The sequence below is a fragment of the Hakea prostrata genome, chromosome 7, assembly GCF_041222555.1.
Source record: "Hakea prostrata isolate BN-2017 chromosome 7, UWA_Hpros_2, whole genome shotgun sequence".
NCBI classification, from domain to species: domain Eukaryota; kingdom Viridiplantae; phylum Streptophyta; class Magnoliopsida; order Proteales; family Proteaceae; genus Hakea; species Hakea prostrata.
The window spans coordinates 17,969,193-17,987,990 of NC_142606.1; the positions used below are offsets into that span (position 1 = coordinate 17,969,193).

At 38.9% G+C, this 18,798-nt stretch overlaps 1 protein-coding gene across 3 annotated transcripts; it reads right to left on the reverse strand.

The window, feature by feature from the left end:
• Positions 1-19: 19 nt before the first annotated feature.
• Positions 20-16,500, reverse strand: LOC149010222 (uncharacterized). 3 transcript variants are annotated; one of them, XM_089163206.1, is made up of 6 exons: positions 16,224-16,500; positions 12,691-12,791; positions 9,791-9,868; positions 9,543-9,614; positions 8,728-8,828; positions 20-2,545 (listed from the first exon to the last, which is right to left on the reverse strand). In XM_089163206.1, exons 1-6 carry the CDS (start codon positions 16,245-16,247, stop codon positions 1,926-1,928), a joined length of 996 nt encoding a protein of 331 aa, XP_089019332.1. In that variant the 5' UTR covers positions 16,248-16,500; the 3' UTR covers positions 20-1,925. The 3 variants fall into 3 exon arrangements, with proteins under 3 accessions (XP_089019332.1, XP_089019331.1, XP_089019333.1); XM_089163205.1 differs by lacking the exon at positions 16,224-16,500 and adding an exon at positions 15,703-16,215; XM_089163207.1 differs by lacking the exons at positions 9,543-9,614; positions 16,224-16,500 and adding an exon at positions 15,703-16,215.
• Between the last annotated feature and the right edge of the window lie 2,298 nt (positions 16,501-18,798).

Sequence of the window (18,798 nt, forward strand, 5' to 3'; positions counted from 1 at the left end):
AGCAAAGGTGTCGAGGAGAATCAAAGTTGGTAGGGCTCAGCTTCGTGTAGATGTACAGAGATTTCTGATATTACTCTTAACTGAAAGGCATGACTTGAACCATGCCCCAAATTTTCCTGAATCAATGTTGTTGGAAATTGGGAATGCGTTATTGAGTTTCGTTGAGAAAGGCAACCCAAGTGGTTCTACTGACATTTCTTTTGGTAGAGTTTTTACTGAGGTTGATCATGGCTACTTTCAAGATTGGTGCTGTAGGAATTTGAGTATTGCTATAGAACCATCTTCGAGTTTATAGCTGAAAATCAAACAATTTCTTGCAGGACTTGATGTGAAAGAACTGAAAGATAAAGTTTCAGTGTACACACTCCCACTACTAGAGAATCTGAGAGCACTGGTTCAAGGTATCAGTATCACATCACCCCTATTGGAAGATACAGGTTAATCTAGCAGACTAACAATATGATACCTTGTCGATATAATATCGGTTGCATGGGAACAAGATCCAAAATTCTATTTTTCAGGGAATATCAAGGGCAAATCTACCCAATACCATCAATGCTCACTGATACCAAATCAATACCAATGTCAACAATATTCAACCTGATACCATGCACTTAAATCATCCATGAGGGAAACAAATATACGGTGCTAACAAAGGCAGGCTTTTCCAAGTTCTGAATCTGCAACCAGCAGGTTGAAAGACCACTGAGAAACCCTATGGTGTTTTGAGGCACCAAATGATAATTTGCCCCTCTAGGGATTTCCTCACGCTCTTCGCCATTCTCTGGATCCCCTTCCATGTGGGTCTCTACCCCAGGATTGCTATTCCTTACAGCAGCATCGTCATCTCCACCATACAGACAGAACCTTAGCCCCTCTTGGCTGGTGGTCAGCCACCCAGTATCTCTCTTGCACTGTTTTGCTGGCCTCACCTTCAAAATACTCAACACATACTATTGGGTACCACCACATTAAGAGTTTCTTGCCAGCAATATCAAACAATTACAAGAAAGGAATAAGCAACAATGGCTAGTTAGAAATGGTTATAAACATTACTTCCTATCAGATTTTCAAACTAAAAGAGAAACAAGGATTGGCCATGCCCGTGCATAACTAATACCAACTTCAAAGAGAGCTCGGCAATATCAAACAATTACAAGATAGGAATAAGCACTCATTGGTTACTCAGAAATGGTTCCAAACATTAATTCCTATTAGATTTTCAAACTAAAAGGGAAACAAGGATTGGCCATGCCTGTGCATAACTAATACCAACTTCAAACCTCTGAAACATATATTAAGTACCATCTCTACCTGCCATACGGATGCCAAGATCACACCCTACACAGTACCACCAATTGTGACACACAATGCATCACCTTAAAGATTGCATACTGGAAAGAGAAACAAGCAAAGTGTACGCATCAATTTTCCCCAACATCGATGAACAGGTTTGAACCAGTTACTTCTGAGAGTTAAGAGGCGTCGTCTTATCAACAAGAATCCAACAGAATCTGAGAGAACCAGAGGTTGGACCACAGATGCAGCACCACAACATCAACCCTCTAAAAAGGACAACAAATTATGAAAATTCAGCTCCCAAATGTTCTCAGTATGACAACATCAATGTGTTTCCAGGTTGCCTCACTCCAAAGAGTATCTTCTCCATGCAATCTCTCAGCCAGCTTCCTTTTAACAACTTCCACAGAGTGCAGTTTCACATTTTCCAGGGGACAAGTACATTTCCATATTCATTGCTGAAAAGAGTGAGAAACCACCAAAAATCTAAGGATGACTCTGGCTTACTCACCTATCCTTCCATTCCATGAAGAGATCATGGACGAATTCACCATTCACACATCTTTGAGCTTTTTGAGAACACGAGAAAGCATATACCATGAATTAGGTTCAAAACTTTTCAGCAATCACTCATTATCAATTGGTTTTGATTCACTGCACTTCATCATTAGACCAGGATTCTCCTTGGTGGAGTTCCGGCCCAGAGCATGAGCGAAAATCCTCCTAGCAGCTCCCATATGCTCCCGCTTAATATGTTCCTGGCAAGCAACCCTGTCAGAGTTTCTGGTCTGTTGTACACTAACAGTAGCAGATTGTTTAGCAGCTGGCTGTTTTCGCAATATCTTTTCATTCTCTGATGCAATATTTGTTGTGCCTCTGCCCACTGGGGTACCACACATCCCAGAACCACTCGAGGTCAAACATTGATTGGACTGAGGCATGGCCTCCTGAGAAGCTTCATACTTCGTATTTTTAACAACTTTAACCGGTTGAATGTCAATTTTCTCAGTTTGCTTTTCATTTTCAATATGATCCAGGTTGGTCTTATCGTTGGATAAATTAATCCTCCGGCCAAGTGCATGAGCGATCATCCTGCGAGCTACCACGGGGACATTTCTAGGCTTCTGTGAGACAGATTGCTTTTCTTCACTGCCATCTTCTGAAAAGATTCGTTCACGAGCGGCCAGGTAAGCTGCCTCTCTCTCCTCCAGTGACAACTGAAGAGAAGCTTGTTTCTCCTTCAATGCTGAAAAAGTAGCAGTAGCAAAACCTCATGACATCCTTAAAATAATAATTAGATGTTTTAACAGTATTTCAAAATGCAACTTGTAAAAACTAGCTTTAGTACTACAACAATGAAACCATTTCATGCAAAGCATCTGTGCACTGAAGCACCACAAGCTCGCATCCACATACAAATTTACAGAGCATTGAAAAACAAAATGGGCTATCCGGAGTTTTACAACAGTAGGATAGGAAAGAGCATAAACTCAAGACTAGGTTACCTGGAATTTCACAACAGTAGGATAGAAAGAGCAGAAACTCAAGACTATCTCGTCACCTAACATACAATGGAATAAAAAAAAATGCCAATTTCTTGAGTGTCTTGGAATGCTATCGTTGTCGTATAGAATCATATTCAAAGGCCATAAATGAATTAGCTGACCAATATTCAAAACCAATCAAGCACAATGATATCAGGTCGAACACGTACAAACCCCAAGACAAGTAGCAGAAACTGTGTGAGACTCCTGCAGGGGGCCAGAGAAGACCTAGGTAACGGGAGATTATCCCTCTAAATAGAATGATTTTAGGCATAGGGGAGACACTGGTGGATGTTGTGGCATAGGGGAGACACTGGTGGATGTCAATGTATTGTATTCAGTACTTTATTTGTTTATGTTGGAGGGCAATTTGGGAAACAGAAAAATAGACTTGAGATTTAGCCCTAAGCTGAGATTTTTTAGTTCTAGAGTCCATATTGGACTCTTTCTTCTCTGTTTTGAGTTCGACTGTAACTACTACACCTATGCTATAAATATAGAGGGTACTCACTAGACTGAGGCTCCTCACATTCTCAATCTTCTTCTTCTTCCTTTATCTGATTTCTGCAGTTCTTCCCTTTGTCTTCTTCATCTCAATCTCTCTTTCTTACACTTTTATACTATAATTTACATGGTATCACAACTGTAGATCCCTTCCCCTGTGATCCTAACATTACCTGTAGAAAGAAATTTAAAGAGAGGAAAGAGATTGTACCTGGTTTGAGAGTCGGATTCAAAAGTTAAGGGGAGGCAGCACCTTACGCTGCACTCTCATTGATGTTTCAATCAAAGATTTGAAGCAGCTTCTCACGCTGCATCTATGAGAGTTTTTGGCTGAAGAATAGATGAGTTCGATTGTTGGTGAAGAGGCACAACTCTTGGCAATCTTTCGGTAGAGGTTAGTACCTATTTTTTCTGTTCGTTTGCGTTGCTGCTGTTGCAGGAGTTGTGCCAGAGGCCCCTTTTTTCTGGTGGAGAGTCCTCTGCAACTTGGCAGAGAAGTGCCCTCGATTTGGTGAAGATAGGGTGTGTCGATCAGATTATTTGGCTTACTTTGTTGGTTTAAACCAACCGGTTCAGTCTATTGTTGATTATAATGATTCAGATCTGATTCTGAGTTTGCAGAGGCCCGTTTTGTAAATTCGAATAGTTATAGGGGCTGCTTTGAAAATTTGAATAGTTTTAGGGGGCTGTTTGTAAATCCAGATTTTACTAGAATCTGTGTAAATTCAAATAGTGTTAGGGAGCTCGTAAATTTGAATCGTTCAAGGGAGTTGCTTGCAAAACCTATAGGTTGCAATCAAGGTGTATTTTGTCTGGACAGGAGAAAGATTAAATCATCATGTCTGAACCTAGGAGTTCTATTACTGAAACCATGACATCAACGTCCCATCATTTTTCTAAACAAAAACTTGAAAGGGCTACTAATTTTTGTTAGTGGAAAAAGATAGTTCAAGTTGTGTTGACTGGTCATGGACAACAAGACCATCTTACTAAATCCATTGGGAATGATACATGGAAGACTGTAGATGCCCAAATTTTAGGGCAGATGTTGAACTCTATGGAGAAATATTATTGACTTAGTTACACATATTGACACTATGAAGGAGTTATGGGACTACCTAAACATACTACCTAAACATATTGTATTATGGCCATAATAAACTTTCTCGTGTCTATGAGGTTTCACAAAAATTCTATAGGGCTGATAGGAAGGGGAGACCTATGACTCAATATTTTGCTGACTATAAGAAAATGTATGAAGAGTTAAATTCCATTATACCCATCTCGTCGGATGTTGTTGAGATGCAAAATCAATAGGAACAACTTGCAATCATGGGATTTTTAGAAGGACTTGGGAAAGAATTTGAATTAGTTAAAGCACAGATTAAAGGAGGAGATAAGGTAACCTCACTGTCTGAGACTTTTTCTCGTGTACTTCGGGTGTCTAAAGAAAACACACAAGTCTAATTCCTCCAACAACTCTACATTAGCTTCTTTTACTCTAAACCGCAACTCTGGTGGTGGATCAGGTACTCGTGGGAATTGCTAAAACTACTGGAAATGTCAAGACTCGTCATCACTGTGGAAAACCCCAATACTTAGGTAGAAACCCCAATACTCAGGGAATCACTAAAATTGCTGGAAATGTCAAGACTTGTCATCACTCTGGAAACCATGACATATATAGAGATTTTATTGGAAGCTTCATGGTAAGCCACCTCAGGTAGCTAATATTGCATCATTAGAGACATCAACCACTGCCACTCCACAGTAAGAACGCAAGACTGTGTAAATGACTGATGAAGAATTTGCTCGCTTCACCCAATTCCAAACACTTCAGTCTTCACCTCCCACTGCCACCTTTGTTCACAGGTAAGCTACAGCTTGTGTTTCTACTTCTCGTCCTTGGATCATTGACTCAGGGGCATCTGATCATATGACTAGTCACTTTGGTAACTTTTCATAATTTTTCCCATCCTCTTCCATTGTGACCCTATCTGATGATTCCCATGCCAATGTTAAAGGTATAGGAACTATCAGTCTCACCCCCACTTTATCCCTGTCTTCTATTTTGTATTTACCTGAGTTTCCTTTTAACTTATTGTCTATTCATAAACTTAACAACACCTACCATTGTTCTGTGACTTTCTTTCCTGATTATTGTGTGTTTCAGGATCTCAAGACGAAGAGGACGCTTGGTAGAGGCCGTGAGTCAGGAGGACTATACATGTATGATTACATTCCTTTTGCTACTTATTCAAGCACGACTACCCCTCACCAGATTCACTGCCGTCTAGGCCATCCTCTATTACATACTTTGAAATTTTTGGATAAACGTTTTAGTTCCATTTCTTCTTTACCTTGTGAGTCATGTCAATTTGGGAAACTTCATCATTCAAGTTATCCCCCTCGAGTTAATAATAGGGTAGACAAACCCTTTTCTCTTGTTCATTATGATGTGTGGGGAGTATGTCCTATTACTTCTACTTTGGTTTTCCATTATTTTGTTACTTTTGTTGATGATTATTCAAGAATTACTTGGATATATTTAATGAAAAGTCGTTTTGAATTATTTAGTATCTTTTCTGATTTTGTGAATGAAATTCATACACTATTTGGGATCATTGTCAAAATCCTTTGAAGTGATAATGCAAAAGAATATTTCTCTGGTCCTTTTAATACTTTCATGGCATCACATGGCATTCTCCATCAATCTTCTCATGTCGACACCCCACAATAGAATGATGTGGCAGAATGGAAGAATCGTCATTTGATAGAAGTTGCCCGTTGTGCGGGTCCCTAAATCCTTTTGGGCCAATGCTGTCCTAACTGCTTGTCATCTCATTAACTGACTGCCCTCGTCTGTTTTGAAAGGAGGTATCTCGTATTCCTTGATTTTTCCTAATGGTCCTTTGCATGCGTTACCTCCCCGCATCTTCAAGAGTGTCTGTTTTATTAGAGATCACCGACCTAGGTTGTCTAAATTTGACCCAAAAGCCCTTAAATGTATGTTCATTGGGTACTAACGTACTCAAAAGGGGTACCGTTGCTATTCATTTGACCTTCGAAAATATTTTATTACTGCTGATGTTTCATTCTTTGAGTCTGGTCCTTATTCTTCTGACACTATGCATATCTCTTCTATGGATGTGGATCTCCATGTTATCATTTCCTCTCCAATTACAGATAAGCCACCACTTCCACTTGTCCAAACGGAAATCACTGTTGTGTATTAGAGACATCCAACGACATCTACAGTCCCTCCTGCTCCTGCGGCTCCTTCACCTCCTCCTTTCATGGATCTTCTGGTAAGTCCCTCTGTTTCTGACCTTGATGTACCAATTGTTCTTTGTAAAGGAACTCAGAGTTGTGCTTAGTATCATGTTTCTAACTTTGTTTCATACACTAATATTTATCCTACTTTTCAAGCATGTTTATCTACCATTGAGCCTCACCCTCTTCCTAGAAATTTGTCTGAAGCCTTGTCAAGCCTAGGTGGACGCCTGCAATGACTGAGGAGTTGGCAGCCCTAAGAAAAATCATACTTGGGACCTTGTTCCTCTGCCATCTAGTAAAATTGCTATTGGATGTCATTGGGTGTTTGCAATGAAAGTAAACACTTGCTAGATTGAAGGCTAGACTTGTAGCAAAAGGATATGCTCAAGTTTATGGTGTGGACTATCTAGATACTTTTTCTCCTATTGCAAAGCTTACGTCTATTCGGCTACTAATTTTTTTTAGCTGCTACGTATAATTGGCCCCTATTCCAGCTGGATGTGAAGAATACTTTCCTCAATGGGGATCTTTCTGAAGAGGTTTATATGGAACAACCTCTAGGTTTTGTTGCTTAGGGGGAGAATGGTTTGGTATGTCATTTGAAGAAATCATTATATGGGCTAAAACAGTCCCCACATGCATGGTCTGGCACAAGGAGGATATTCTTAGTTGTGTATGTGGATGATATAATCATTACTGGAGATGACTTAGTTGGTCTTGATGCATTGAAGGCTAACCTACAGAAACATTTTCAAACTAAAAGTTTGGGAAGAAGTATTTCTTAGGGATAGAAGTGGCCCAATATCATAAGGGAATTGTTTTGTCCCAAGCGAAAATATTTTATTGACTTACTATCTGAAACAGGGATGTTTGGCTCAAAGCCTTTGGATACTCCAATGGATCCAAATATAAAACCTATGCCTGAGGATGGAGATATCCTTGAAGATCTTGAGAAGTATAGAAGGCTGGTTGGAAAGTCAAACTATTTGGTTATGACTCGACCTGACATTGCTTTTCCAGTTAGTGTCGTGAGTCAGTATTTGTCTAGCCCTCGTACCACTCATTGGGATGCAGTTGTGCACATATTGAGATATCTTAAGAAAGCTCTTGCACGTAGACTTCTATGCACAAGTCATGGTCATAGGATAATTGAAGGTTTTTCTAATGCAGATTGGGCAGGTGCACAGAGTGATAAAAGTCTACTACAGGCTCTTGTACATTTTTTGGAAGAAATCTTGAAGAAGCAAACAGTAGTCGCTCGATCTAGTGCAAAGTCTGAGTACCATGCCATTTCACTCGTCACTTGTGAGCTAATGTGGATAAAACAATTCTTGGGTGAGCTTGGCTTTAGTTATGAGTCTCCTATGTCTCTATGGTGTGACAATCAGGCAGCTAGTCACATAGCATCAAATCCTATCTTTCACGAGCATACAAAGCATATAGAAGTTGATTGCCATTTTGTTCAAGAGAAGCTTCAACAAGGACTGATCTCCACTCATCATATACGAATTGGAAAATAGTTGGCTGATTTATTTACAAAATCTTTGGGGACAGATTGAGTGTGATATATTTGTAACAAGCTGGGAATGTTTGATATTTATTCTCCAGCTTGAGGGGGAGTGTTGGAGGGCAATTTGGGAAACAGAAAAATAGACTCGAGATTTAGCCCAAGCTGAGCTTTTTTAGTTTTAGAGTCCATATTGGACTTTTCTTCTCTGTTTTGAGTTCGATTGTAACTACTACACCTATGCTATAAATATAGAGAGTTTTCCTTGGTGTTACTCACTAAATTGAGGCTCCTCTCATTCTCAGTCTTCTTCTTCTTCTTCCTTTATCTTATTTCAGTAGTTCTTTCCTTTGTCTTCTTCATCTCAATCTCTCTTTCTTTACACTTTCATACTAAAATTTACAGTTTATTTACTACTTTTGGGAGAGGTGGAGTTATTAGTATGAGATATTGTAGTTCCTCATTCAACATCTAATGGATATGATGAACAGCCGATACAAAAGGACACAAAATGAACTTCTCAGTGGGAAGATGTCTACACATAATGGCACTTAATGCTTTTAGCACTAGCTACCAGTAGAAGCACTAACAGTATACCTGGGAACCTCTCTTGCCGCTTCAGTAGTTGGCATGATGTTGTTGAAGACCGATCACCACTATCACACTGCCACAAAATATCACTAACAAGGATATCTGGTCTGCAGTTCAAAGTTCAAACAAATAATGTTATGTAAACAAAGAAAACGTTATAAAAAACTGAGGACTATGTTTTTCAGTTAAAATTTTCACTCGTTAGCCTCTTTACAGTGTAGTTGGTGTAGCCTCAGTCTACATGTTCTCTTCTTAGTCTTGGTTATGGAGTTAAATTTAAGGGGTCTGTTAGATATTACATAGATGTTTTACTTCAGGTTTGAGGATGGGAGTATCAAAAACAAGAAGCGTTTATTTTCTCCAGAATATATTTTAAAAGTGATACAAGGATAAATTAGTCTCTAATTTCAAAACTTGAGATATTTTTATAGAATTTGAAACACCATTAGTTAAATCAGGGTTCATAGTTGTCATTGCATCTGGGCAACCCAAGGCATTGGAGGGGGCCTGGATATCAACACAAAAACAACAATGCACCAATACCTTGACACCTATGGTTTCTGGCCACATGGAAAATGCTCCACATTACTATGATAGTAAGGTATCGCTATGCAATGCAAAAGGAAGTTAAGAGATAGCTATACAATGAGAATTCCTAAGATACAGTGAAATCCATGCAAGGATCTACATCCATCAAAAGGTAAAACAATAAGATTTGTTGGCTAAATAAAATATAGAGAATATCCAACAGAAAGATTCCTTTGACCCAAAAAGAAAAATGAAAAGATCCCATGTAAAGGCTTCTTATTAACTCAACGCACATTGATGACTCTGGGCATCGTTCCAAAATTAGATGGCGATCATCTCCTTCACCAACAGATTCATGGGCAAGCCTAGGATATCAAATAATAGTAAGAATCATAAAAAGGAAAAACAACAGAAAAACTATTAAGTGGGAATGTAGCTTCATATTTTTTTCAGAAATCAACTACAGCTACCTCACTCCTAAACCCAGTTGAAAAAAAAAAGAAAACAGATCAACCCCAAGCAAGAATCAGAGGCAGCATACCCAAAAATATCTGCAAGGCGGTGCAAGAGAAGGCGGTTGTATGGATTCATAGGTTCCAGTTCCAGGGTTCCATCTGTGCTGCAACCAACATGGTGGTAAAATATGTCATAAACATATTTATACTTATAAACTTCTCCATCACCACCAGCCGCAAAGAAAACAAACAGAGCAGGAAGAAGAAAAAGTACTACAATTCTATAACTTAAGCATTTCACCTTACCCAAGCGAAAAAAACAAAAAACTTATTGGAGGATCATACAAGATGTTAACAAACAAGAATTCAAGGATTAAGGATATCTAAAATTAGGTGTTTATACATTTAAAAAAGCTCTTGGGATGACATTCCAACCCCATAAATGCTGACAGGAATTCCAGCAATGTATTTGTAAAGCTTTGGAGCATAAGCAAAGATCATTAAATGTTGATAAACAACATATTTCTTTATATATTATATACATGGGATGCGGGGAGCGGGGGCAGTACCTTAGCTTCTTTGATAGGAAGTCTAGGTCAACTACTAAAGAACTAATAGAGAGGCATTTAGATTCATGATATTTTCAATAGTGAAATTTCTAATACTATCATCCATTCTGTGTAACTCAAACTAACTTTTAATTTCGTTATGTGCTGGCAGGGTGTCATCTCAACCATAGAAAAAAATTCAAGGGAAACTTAAGTTTCGACTAGGTGAAAATGGGAAACCTAGGTGGGAAACTGAGAAATTTTGAGGAAACTTACGAATTTTTTGTGCAAGTTTTGACATGAAGCTTCGACAGGTTTTAGGGAGTATTTTAGAGTGAGACTTTGTATTTAAGCTAATTAGAATATAAGACCACATTGGCTTTATTTGATAAAAAAAAAGTCAATTTAGATATGTCATTTAATGCACATAACATCAATGTAGTGTTGTTCGAGAAGTACACTATAAACTTATCCACTTATGCATATAACATTCAATATATAATTTCTAACTTCCAAACATCAAATAGAAAGTAACTAACAATAAAATGAAAGTACAATTCAATGCCAAGAGGAGTGCCTCGGTGGATCCATCCTGTGAGCCAAGTAGTAATATGCCTGTAACATCCTCTCCTCCAACCAACGAACATAGATATCCCATGGCATTTTATGCCTATGGTTGTCAAGGTAATCGACAACTGTAACTTTACAAGTATGGTCCTCAACATGCCCAAGATAACCAGTCTAAGGGAATACGCAATTTGGATAGGGAAGTCCTGATGGAGGGGGTATTTGGGAAAACATGAAAGAAACAAAAAAAAATTGAAAATATGAGAAAGCTACGAAACTTGTATGAAAAAGTCTCAGGTTTCCACGAAATTTCCCAAGTTTCCACGAAATTTCTCAAGTTTCCACAAAATTTCCCATGTTTCCACGAAATTTGGGAATTTTTTTCTCATGAACCAGCTGATATAGTTGGGTTGAACCAGGTTTCGAGGTTTCGACAAGTTTCGACCAAATTTCAACGGTTTCGATCGAAACTTTGGATTTTTTTCGGTCCCCTAGTTTTTCGTTTCGAGGTTCCAAAAATGAAAATTTTCGCAAGTTTTGAGGGAATTTTGTTCTATGATCTCAACTGGTTTTGTTACTAGCTTTATTGACTTTTAAGTCAGGCTCCTGATCATATCCAGGCTTTCCAGCCTGTACTTATTGCTTCTGCATTTTCCCAATTTCTCTCTCCCTCTCTATAGTTGCATGCTCATTAATTAGCTTTTATCTGGGGATCCCCACTTCCTAAGAAATAGACGAAACGAAGGGGGAGGAGGTTTCCAGCAGAAATTAGGAGATAGTTTAAGAAATCAATGGACTTCAATGGAGCTCCACTGGTAAATTTTACCAATGGTCTTATTTTACTATTGAACATTGAACAGCTATAAAAGAAAGTGACATTATCCTTTGAATGTATGAAGCTAGGTCAACTATGAGACAAATCTAGAGTAGGATCAATGAATGACAATGCTACCAATTGAGTGATGGTTCATTAGTAGCAAATCACAAATGAGTAATAAACGGGTAACTGACCTCACTCACAAAAATCGAAAAAGAGAATTAGTCTTCCATGAAGGAGATCAGCACACCCCCCCCCCGGTGCAAAATAAAAAAAGGCTGCCTTCCCACAACCTGTCTCACCCTTATATCTCACAGCTATATTTGGAACAATGGGGGGGTTAATCTTACTGGCAAAAGAAGTTCCTATCATAAAATCTCATCAAACACACTGCCCAAATTATTACTACACTTACATTGTCCAAGATTCTGTTTTTGGAATGCTGGAAACCAAAACCTAGTTTTCTCTCTCTTCATATTCAGTACTAATCCACCAATTAAACTTCAAGAAACCAATTAGACTCACTATCAATCACTTATTGTAATCCCATCATCAAACTCTAGATCCTACACACACACACATACACACACACACACTTACACTTGGTTTTTAAGCTAATAAATGATTTCAATGATAGAAAATTAAAAATAAAATTAATTCCCCGCAAAAGCTGGAAAACCTTCATAAATGGACAGAACCAAGGTAAAAGAACAAATGAATGCAAGAATCAAGTTCTTCTGTGCCCCTTGGATATCTGTTAGATATAGATTTCTATCCTGTCATTTTTCTTCTTCTTTTTTTTTTTGAGTCCAAGCTCATCCCCAGGAGCACAAAAGTAAATCTCAACATCAATTACGATGTAGATTGCTTAATTCAACTTTTAAGATGCTCTATCCTATTACAAACATAGTTATGGCCTAGGTGACCGATGTGAGTGTCCAAGCGCCTTGGTCGCATTGGTCACCTAGGCAACTTTTTGGTATCACCTTGTGTCCAAGCCCCATCCATGACTTGAGTTGCCTACATGCCATGACAACTATTATTACATAGTTACCTTATGTCATCCTGAAGAAAATTAACCAAAGCTTCTTCCATGGAAAGAACAAGATGCTTGCAAGGAAGATTGTCCTTGATCAGAAATGCCAGCTCCTCAACCTGAAAACAAATCGACATTATATGTCAAATCAAACAAATAAATAGTAAAAGAAACTACAAACCAAAAGCAAGAAAAGAAATTAAGATTTATTGCTGATCACAATTGCATTAAATTAAGGATCATCCTTAAGTGATCGCATTGATGATATAATCAGAGATTCAAGATGAGGTTCCTTGGAATATCTTTTTGCAGATGGCATTGCTTTGGTGGATGATGCAGGGATCAACACATAGTTGGTATTATGGAGAAAAAACTTGTAATCAGAAGGTTCTCAAATAAATAAAATAAAGACAGGGTATATGGTGCGTAACATCAGTTACACAAGGACAACAAATGAGGTGGTAAATATTGATGACAGGGAGATCCCACAAGGTGATTAATTCAGGTGGCTAGGCTAAATCATAAGATAAAGGAGAGAGGTGATACAAAGAATGATGTTGCTTATAGAATTAAAACAGGATGGATGAAATAGAGAATGTGTCGGAAGTAGTGCAATGAGCATACTCCTTTAAAGCTTAAGAGGAAATGTTGGCTGTTACATGACCAAAAATGTGTGGTGTGAAACGTAGGACAATTAAGAATAACCAAATAGATAAATGAGGATCTTCAAATGGATGGGCAGGAAAACTAGAAAGGATAAGGTAAGAAATGAACATATTATAGCTAATATGGGAGTAACTTTGATATAGGATAAACTACGAGAAAGTCATTCGAGGTGGCATGCATGTGCAATGGAGGCTTTAGGATGCTCTAGCATGAATGACTGATTTGATTCACATAGAAGGAACTAAAAAAGTAAAGTGTAAGCATGAATTAACCATAAGAGAAATAGTGACAAAAGATGTGCATAGCTTATGAATTGTAACCTTGTATGGTATATGACTTCAAAGCACTGTTCAAATTTTGGTCAAAACAAACCGAAATTTCAACCTTCAGTCCTGTGGCAAAACGAGACGGAACTTGCTGTGCGAAATTTTTGTACCATATCTCCGTCAAAATTTCGACTGAGATGGGCTATCTTGACTGGGTTGAACCATTTCAGTTCACTTCAGTCCACTTTACTCTTTAAAATGCCAAGTTTCGATGAGATCTGCAGGTATCACAGATCTCATCTCAACTCAGCTCTACAGGTTTTGCCCATTCTCACAGATTTCCAACAGAATTTTGCTTCCTTTTTTTCTTCTAGTCCTTTCTCTTGGTTCCTATACATAGGCTTTTGCATTCAACCCCTATCACCTGTCTGATCTTGAGAAGCAGAGCTGAAACCTGGTTGCCTTTGCATCTGTTTGCCAGTTACAGCTTCAATCCTTTGATAACAGTGCTCTGATGGTTATTTGGATTTCTGTTGGAGTGTAATCAAGAGGCCTTCCACTCATCAACCTATCCTCGAAATCCTAGACCAAATAGAAAAGCAACGAAGGAGTTCTTTCTTTTGGAGATGTCGCTCCTCTGCCTCCCTTGCTGGTTGGGAGGTGGAAGATGACAACCTCATTTTCTATATTATTTCTAAAATTGGTCTCCCATATTACCCTCAAGGCCTCACCTATCCTCTTAATCAAGCGTTCTCCTCGTATATTTTTCGTTAAAATGTCCCCTTGTTTAATAACCCAGACACCAAGCCGATGGCAAGCCAGTTAGGAGAAGGGTTGTGCCTGAAAGAAGGCAGCATTGCAGGGAGACGAACACCGAAGAAGAGAGAAGGAAAAAGAGAGGGTGGGGGGTAAGAGTGCACAAGCACACAAACACAAAGCCACACGGGCTCTTTACAGACACCTACTCAATTCATTCTATTCAATATGTCCTTCAATGATGGGGGATTACATCATATATAAAGAGAAACAAGAGACTTCTCAAAAAAGACTCTCCCTAACTACAACATCTATTCAAATAAGGAAAGTGAAAAAAACTGGAAACCAGATATCATACACTTCTAACTTTAAAATAAGCAAAGATATTATTTCCCCAAATAACATAAGTTCCTAAAAATTCTACTAGACCCATGACTCAAATTAGACCCGGTTCATCTCAATTTGGAGACACAGGAAGGTATGGGTCAGCCAAAGGCAATGTATTTGCCTCACATGCATTTAAAATAAATAGGCCAATAGAATTCCCAAGCTAGATGGAATTCCAAGTGCCCCTGGAAAACAAAAACCAACCCATAGAGAAATATATCTAGACCTAGAAACTAAAACCAGAAAAGAAAGAAAGAAAAAAGAAAAAAAAAAGAGACAAATATTATCAAGACTTATAAACTACAAAACAGTATTAATCAAAGGAAACATTAAAACTACCCATAGTTTATAAATGCACCTGACTAAAAGACAACAAACTAAAAGCTCCTTAATCTACACGATCGGACTGTGCAGGCGAGAAATGAATTTAATCCGGGTTTGGACTGATCTTGAACTTGGACTGAATCTTAAAGGTGGGGTGGGGTGCAGGCCTGACCGTTGGTTGATAAGGCCTGGGTCAGAGCCAAAGCTGGTATCTTGAAGATGCTTGACTGGGTCTATGCAAGCTCGGTAGCCCTGCAGCAGTCATTTTGTTGGTTTTGTCTTATTGCACATAGTTAGCACATATCACATTAAAGTAACAGGGCATAATGTTTGTATGTGTCAGGTAGAACTCTTAATTAACTCATAAGATAAAAGACCAAATAGAGCAACTCCGGCAGTTCTTTTTGTGTGTACAAACAACTACTGAAAAGAGCCAATAAATAACCCAAAACACAAAATAGATGATGTACAAGCATTTGAGACATGAAATTCTAATGGGAAGAACGGGAAGGTAAACCCAAGGGTCAGTTGGGGTAAGGACCAACAGCTCAAAAATAAGAGTTCACCACTCCAATTTTCCTTAGCAACTAACTACTGAGCCAAAAAAACAAAGAAGATAACCAGAGCTTACTACTAAAAGATTTTCAGAATTCCTCAATGACTGGAATTTGTAGACCAGAAATCGATGCACATGAGAGGAACAGATAACAGGAAGCAGCATAACATAAAAAGTGCCATCCCCTAGCTTTCAGTTTTTTCCTCAGTGAAAGTAAAATTCAAACTACAGTTCCAATCAGCCTTCGAAATTTCCAAGTGCTTTAAGCATTGTGTCTGTGCATTACTCCAAAACTCGCATTGAGAAGCCATCAAACGCTTTAGGAATATACCCTTACAAGAAAGACTTTCAACAGGTTTAAATCTCTACATGAACCCATTAAATTAAATCGAAAAAAGCCTAAAAAATTATCTACTTGGCGGATTAAGAGACACTATAATTGAAGGTTTTATGATGTTGACTTCTTCATGAAATACACCCAAAATCTAAAAGCCCATGATGGATAACAGTGTCAACTGGTATTTACTGTACGTTTCAACACGAAAACAGAAAGGCACAACATGGGAACAAAAAGGGGAAGGAGAGAGGTGCCTTACCATTGCGAATTGGGTCATACTCATCCTGAAGCAACCAAAGCGAAATTGGGTATGATTAAAATTAGATGAGTGCCCTGCTGACGCGTTTTGTTAAACCCTAGAATTGCAGAGACGCCTATTTTGCGTGGGGAGCTTAACCAGTGTTTCTGGGTTACGGTTGGCTCTTTAAGTCCTTACGGCAGAAGAAACTGCTAACAGGAATCCTTGCAATAATGGGAGAAAAGGTTGATTTTTTTTCTTTTCTTCCTTTTGAAAAAAATTATCCAGTGAGGACAGAAGAGTTAGGTAAGGTCGTATCGACTAATTGAATTTTTATGTTTTTTTCAAATACGTAGACAATCGCCATTTGCTTTCCACAGACGTCAACTTAAGGATTTACGGATATTCCGCTGTAATTAATTGATGTAGGAATTATATGAGGGAAAGGAATAGATCCTAAAAAAAAAATAATAAAAAATAATTTTCGCCTGCACCTCCATAGATTATTGCAAAAAAATTCTTGAGATTTCCTCGCTGGAAACATTATGACTTTAATGTCATTAAATCATTTGATGAGTCTTAATTTCTTTTTCCATTTTACTGGTGATGGTATAAGTATTTTCTGGTTCAACTTAAAATTTGTAATCATTAAATCATTTGTGTTTTTCATTTGACATCTTATTAATATTTCTCTCTGAGGGTTGTTTTTTTTTTTTTGCCTTTTGAAAATTCTTTGCAAAATCTTTTCGGTGAGTTGATCTTGAATGTTGAGCATTAAATGCTTAGTGTTTACTGCCTACAGTCGAGATTGAAATATCAATTGACTGTCCTTTTTGCAAGTGGGTGAAAGGCAAAACAGACAGTCGAAATTTTGATATTAACTATAAACAATACAGAACTGTACATTTAATGTACAGCACTGAAGTGAAACTGCTTTTTAGTACAATATTATTCTCTATGTAATTTTTAATTAAAAAACACTTTGTTCCTCATGGTATTGGGTATTTTTCTAATGCAACCTCTTTAAAGATTCTCTAATCTTATCTCATGGTGATGTTTTCTTTCTATATTGTTGTTCCTAATGTCTCACCTTGCTTCCTCTTGAAGTTTACATCATATCTATCACTACAAAAAAAAAAACTTCACATCATCGGACCATATGTTATGATGGATGCAACTCATCTCTTGCTCAAAGGCTACAACTTATTGCAGTTCATCCCTCTACTCAGGCTATTATCTGCTCGATCACTTGGATGGCACCATGCCACCTTTCTATAATTGATGCTTTTGATCCCTCAACCTCTTCTACTGCTTCTTCCATCACCCTATGTGATCAACAAACCCAATTATCTTGAGATGTTTTAGTCACTGTCAAACCTGCTATTTCCAACATTGTTGGTGTAACTACTACACAAGATGATTCATTGACTATGGCTCGTGTATTTAGCCTTTTTTTAAGAAGTTGATCCAATATGGATATTTCTAAATAAATAGGCAAAAACCGGTAGGGTTGGCAAAGTAGTAATTAGTACTTAAACTAGAGGTGTGGCGAGTGTGAATATTGTATTTGTAAACTGAGGTGCATGACACTTTAGAAACCAGCCACATGGAATCAATTACAGGACTCAAATTTCGTACTTGTATAATGAGGTACATGACACCCTAGAGGAGAGGGGAGAGGAGAGGGGAGAGGAGAGAGAAGCTCTGCAACCCTGATCGTCGCCCACAGCGGTCGTGCCATCTGAGAGGCGGAGAGGCTCGCCTGGTAGTCTCTCCGCCTCCCCTGCTTCTTCTGCCTCCCGTGCTCGACGCCCTGTTATCCCATCTCTGCCTCGTCTCTCCCATCTCCGGCCCGTCTCCCCCCTGCTCGTCGTCCCCTGCTTCTTCGCCTGCTCTCTGCCTTGCTCTTCTCCCTGCTCTCCGCCTCCTCTGCCTTCCCATCTCTACCTCGTCTCTCCCATCTCCGGCCCGCTTCCATCTTTCCCATCTCTCCCTCTCTACTGTTTTCATCTCCTCCCCCGGCTCAGATCTGCTCATCTCTCCTGCTTCCAGCTTTCCCCTCTATCTCTCATCTCTCAGATCTCTTCCCTACAACAAGTAGATCTGCGGGTTCGCCTTCCTCTATTCCGCCTCTACATTCTCCACCTCCCGCCTCTCCGGTCTCCACCCCTCGGTCCCCGGTCTCGGTTTTTTTTTTTGGTTCGGACACCCAGATTTGTTGTTGGTTTGGCTTCGATCTGTTTGTTTTTCCGGCCGATCTTCTCTTTGGTTGCAGCACCTCTTTTTCTTTCTTTAGTTTTTAAATAACAAATAAATTCTTTGGTTGTAGCGATCGTTGGTACACACCGCAGATTAACTCCATATCTGGATCTAAGTTCTTCTGCGGGAAGCTTGAACGCCTCTACAGCCGAGCCGGATGGCAGGTCCGACCTCCCTCCGCACTTTTGATGTTACCACTGTGACAACCGAACGACTTTTGTGTCCGCCCTGGTGGCGTGTATTTTGTCCCCCTATGTGGGTGTCTGTGCTTATCTGGTGCTGTATGTGTTGCAGCTTTCTTTCTAAGGGTATACTGGACTTGATCTTGTCCGGTGAG

What these genes read in the sequence shown, in the direction of transcription:
- LOC149010222 (XM_089163205.1), bottom strand. Translation starts at nt 15,792, where the DNA reads ATGCTGCTTCCTGTTATCTGTTCCTCTCATGTGCATCGATTTCTGGTC. An exon ending in CGCCTTGCAGATATTTTTGG is followed by an intron (nt 9,615 to 9,790) that starts GTATGCTGCCTC and finishes TTGATATCCTAG; the next exon opens with GCTTGCCCATGAATCTGTTG. An exon ending in GCGGCAAGAGAGGTTCCCAG is followed by an intron (nt 2,546 to 8,727) that starts GTATACTGTTAG and finishes CTACTTTTTCAG; the next exon opens with CATTGAAGGAGAAACAAGCT.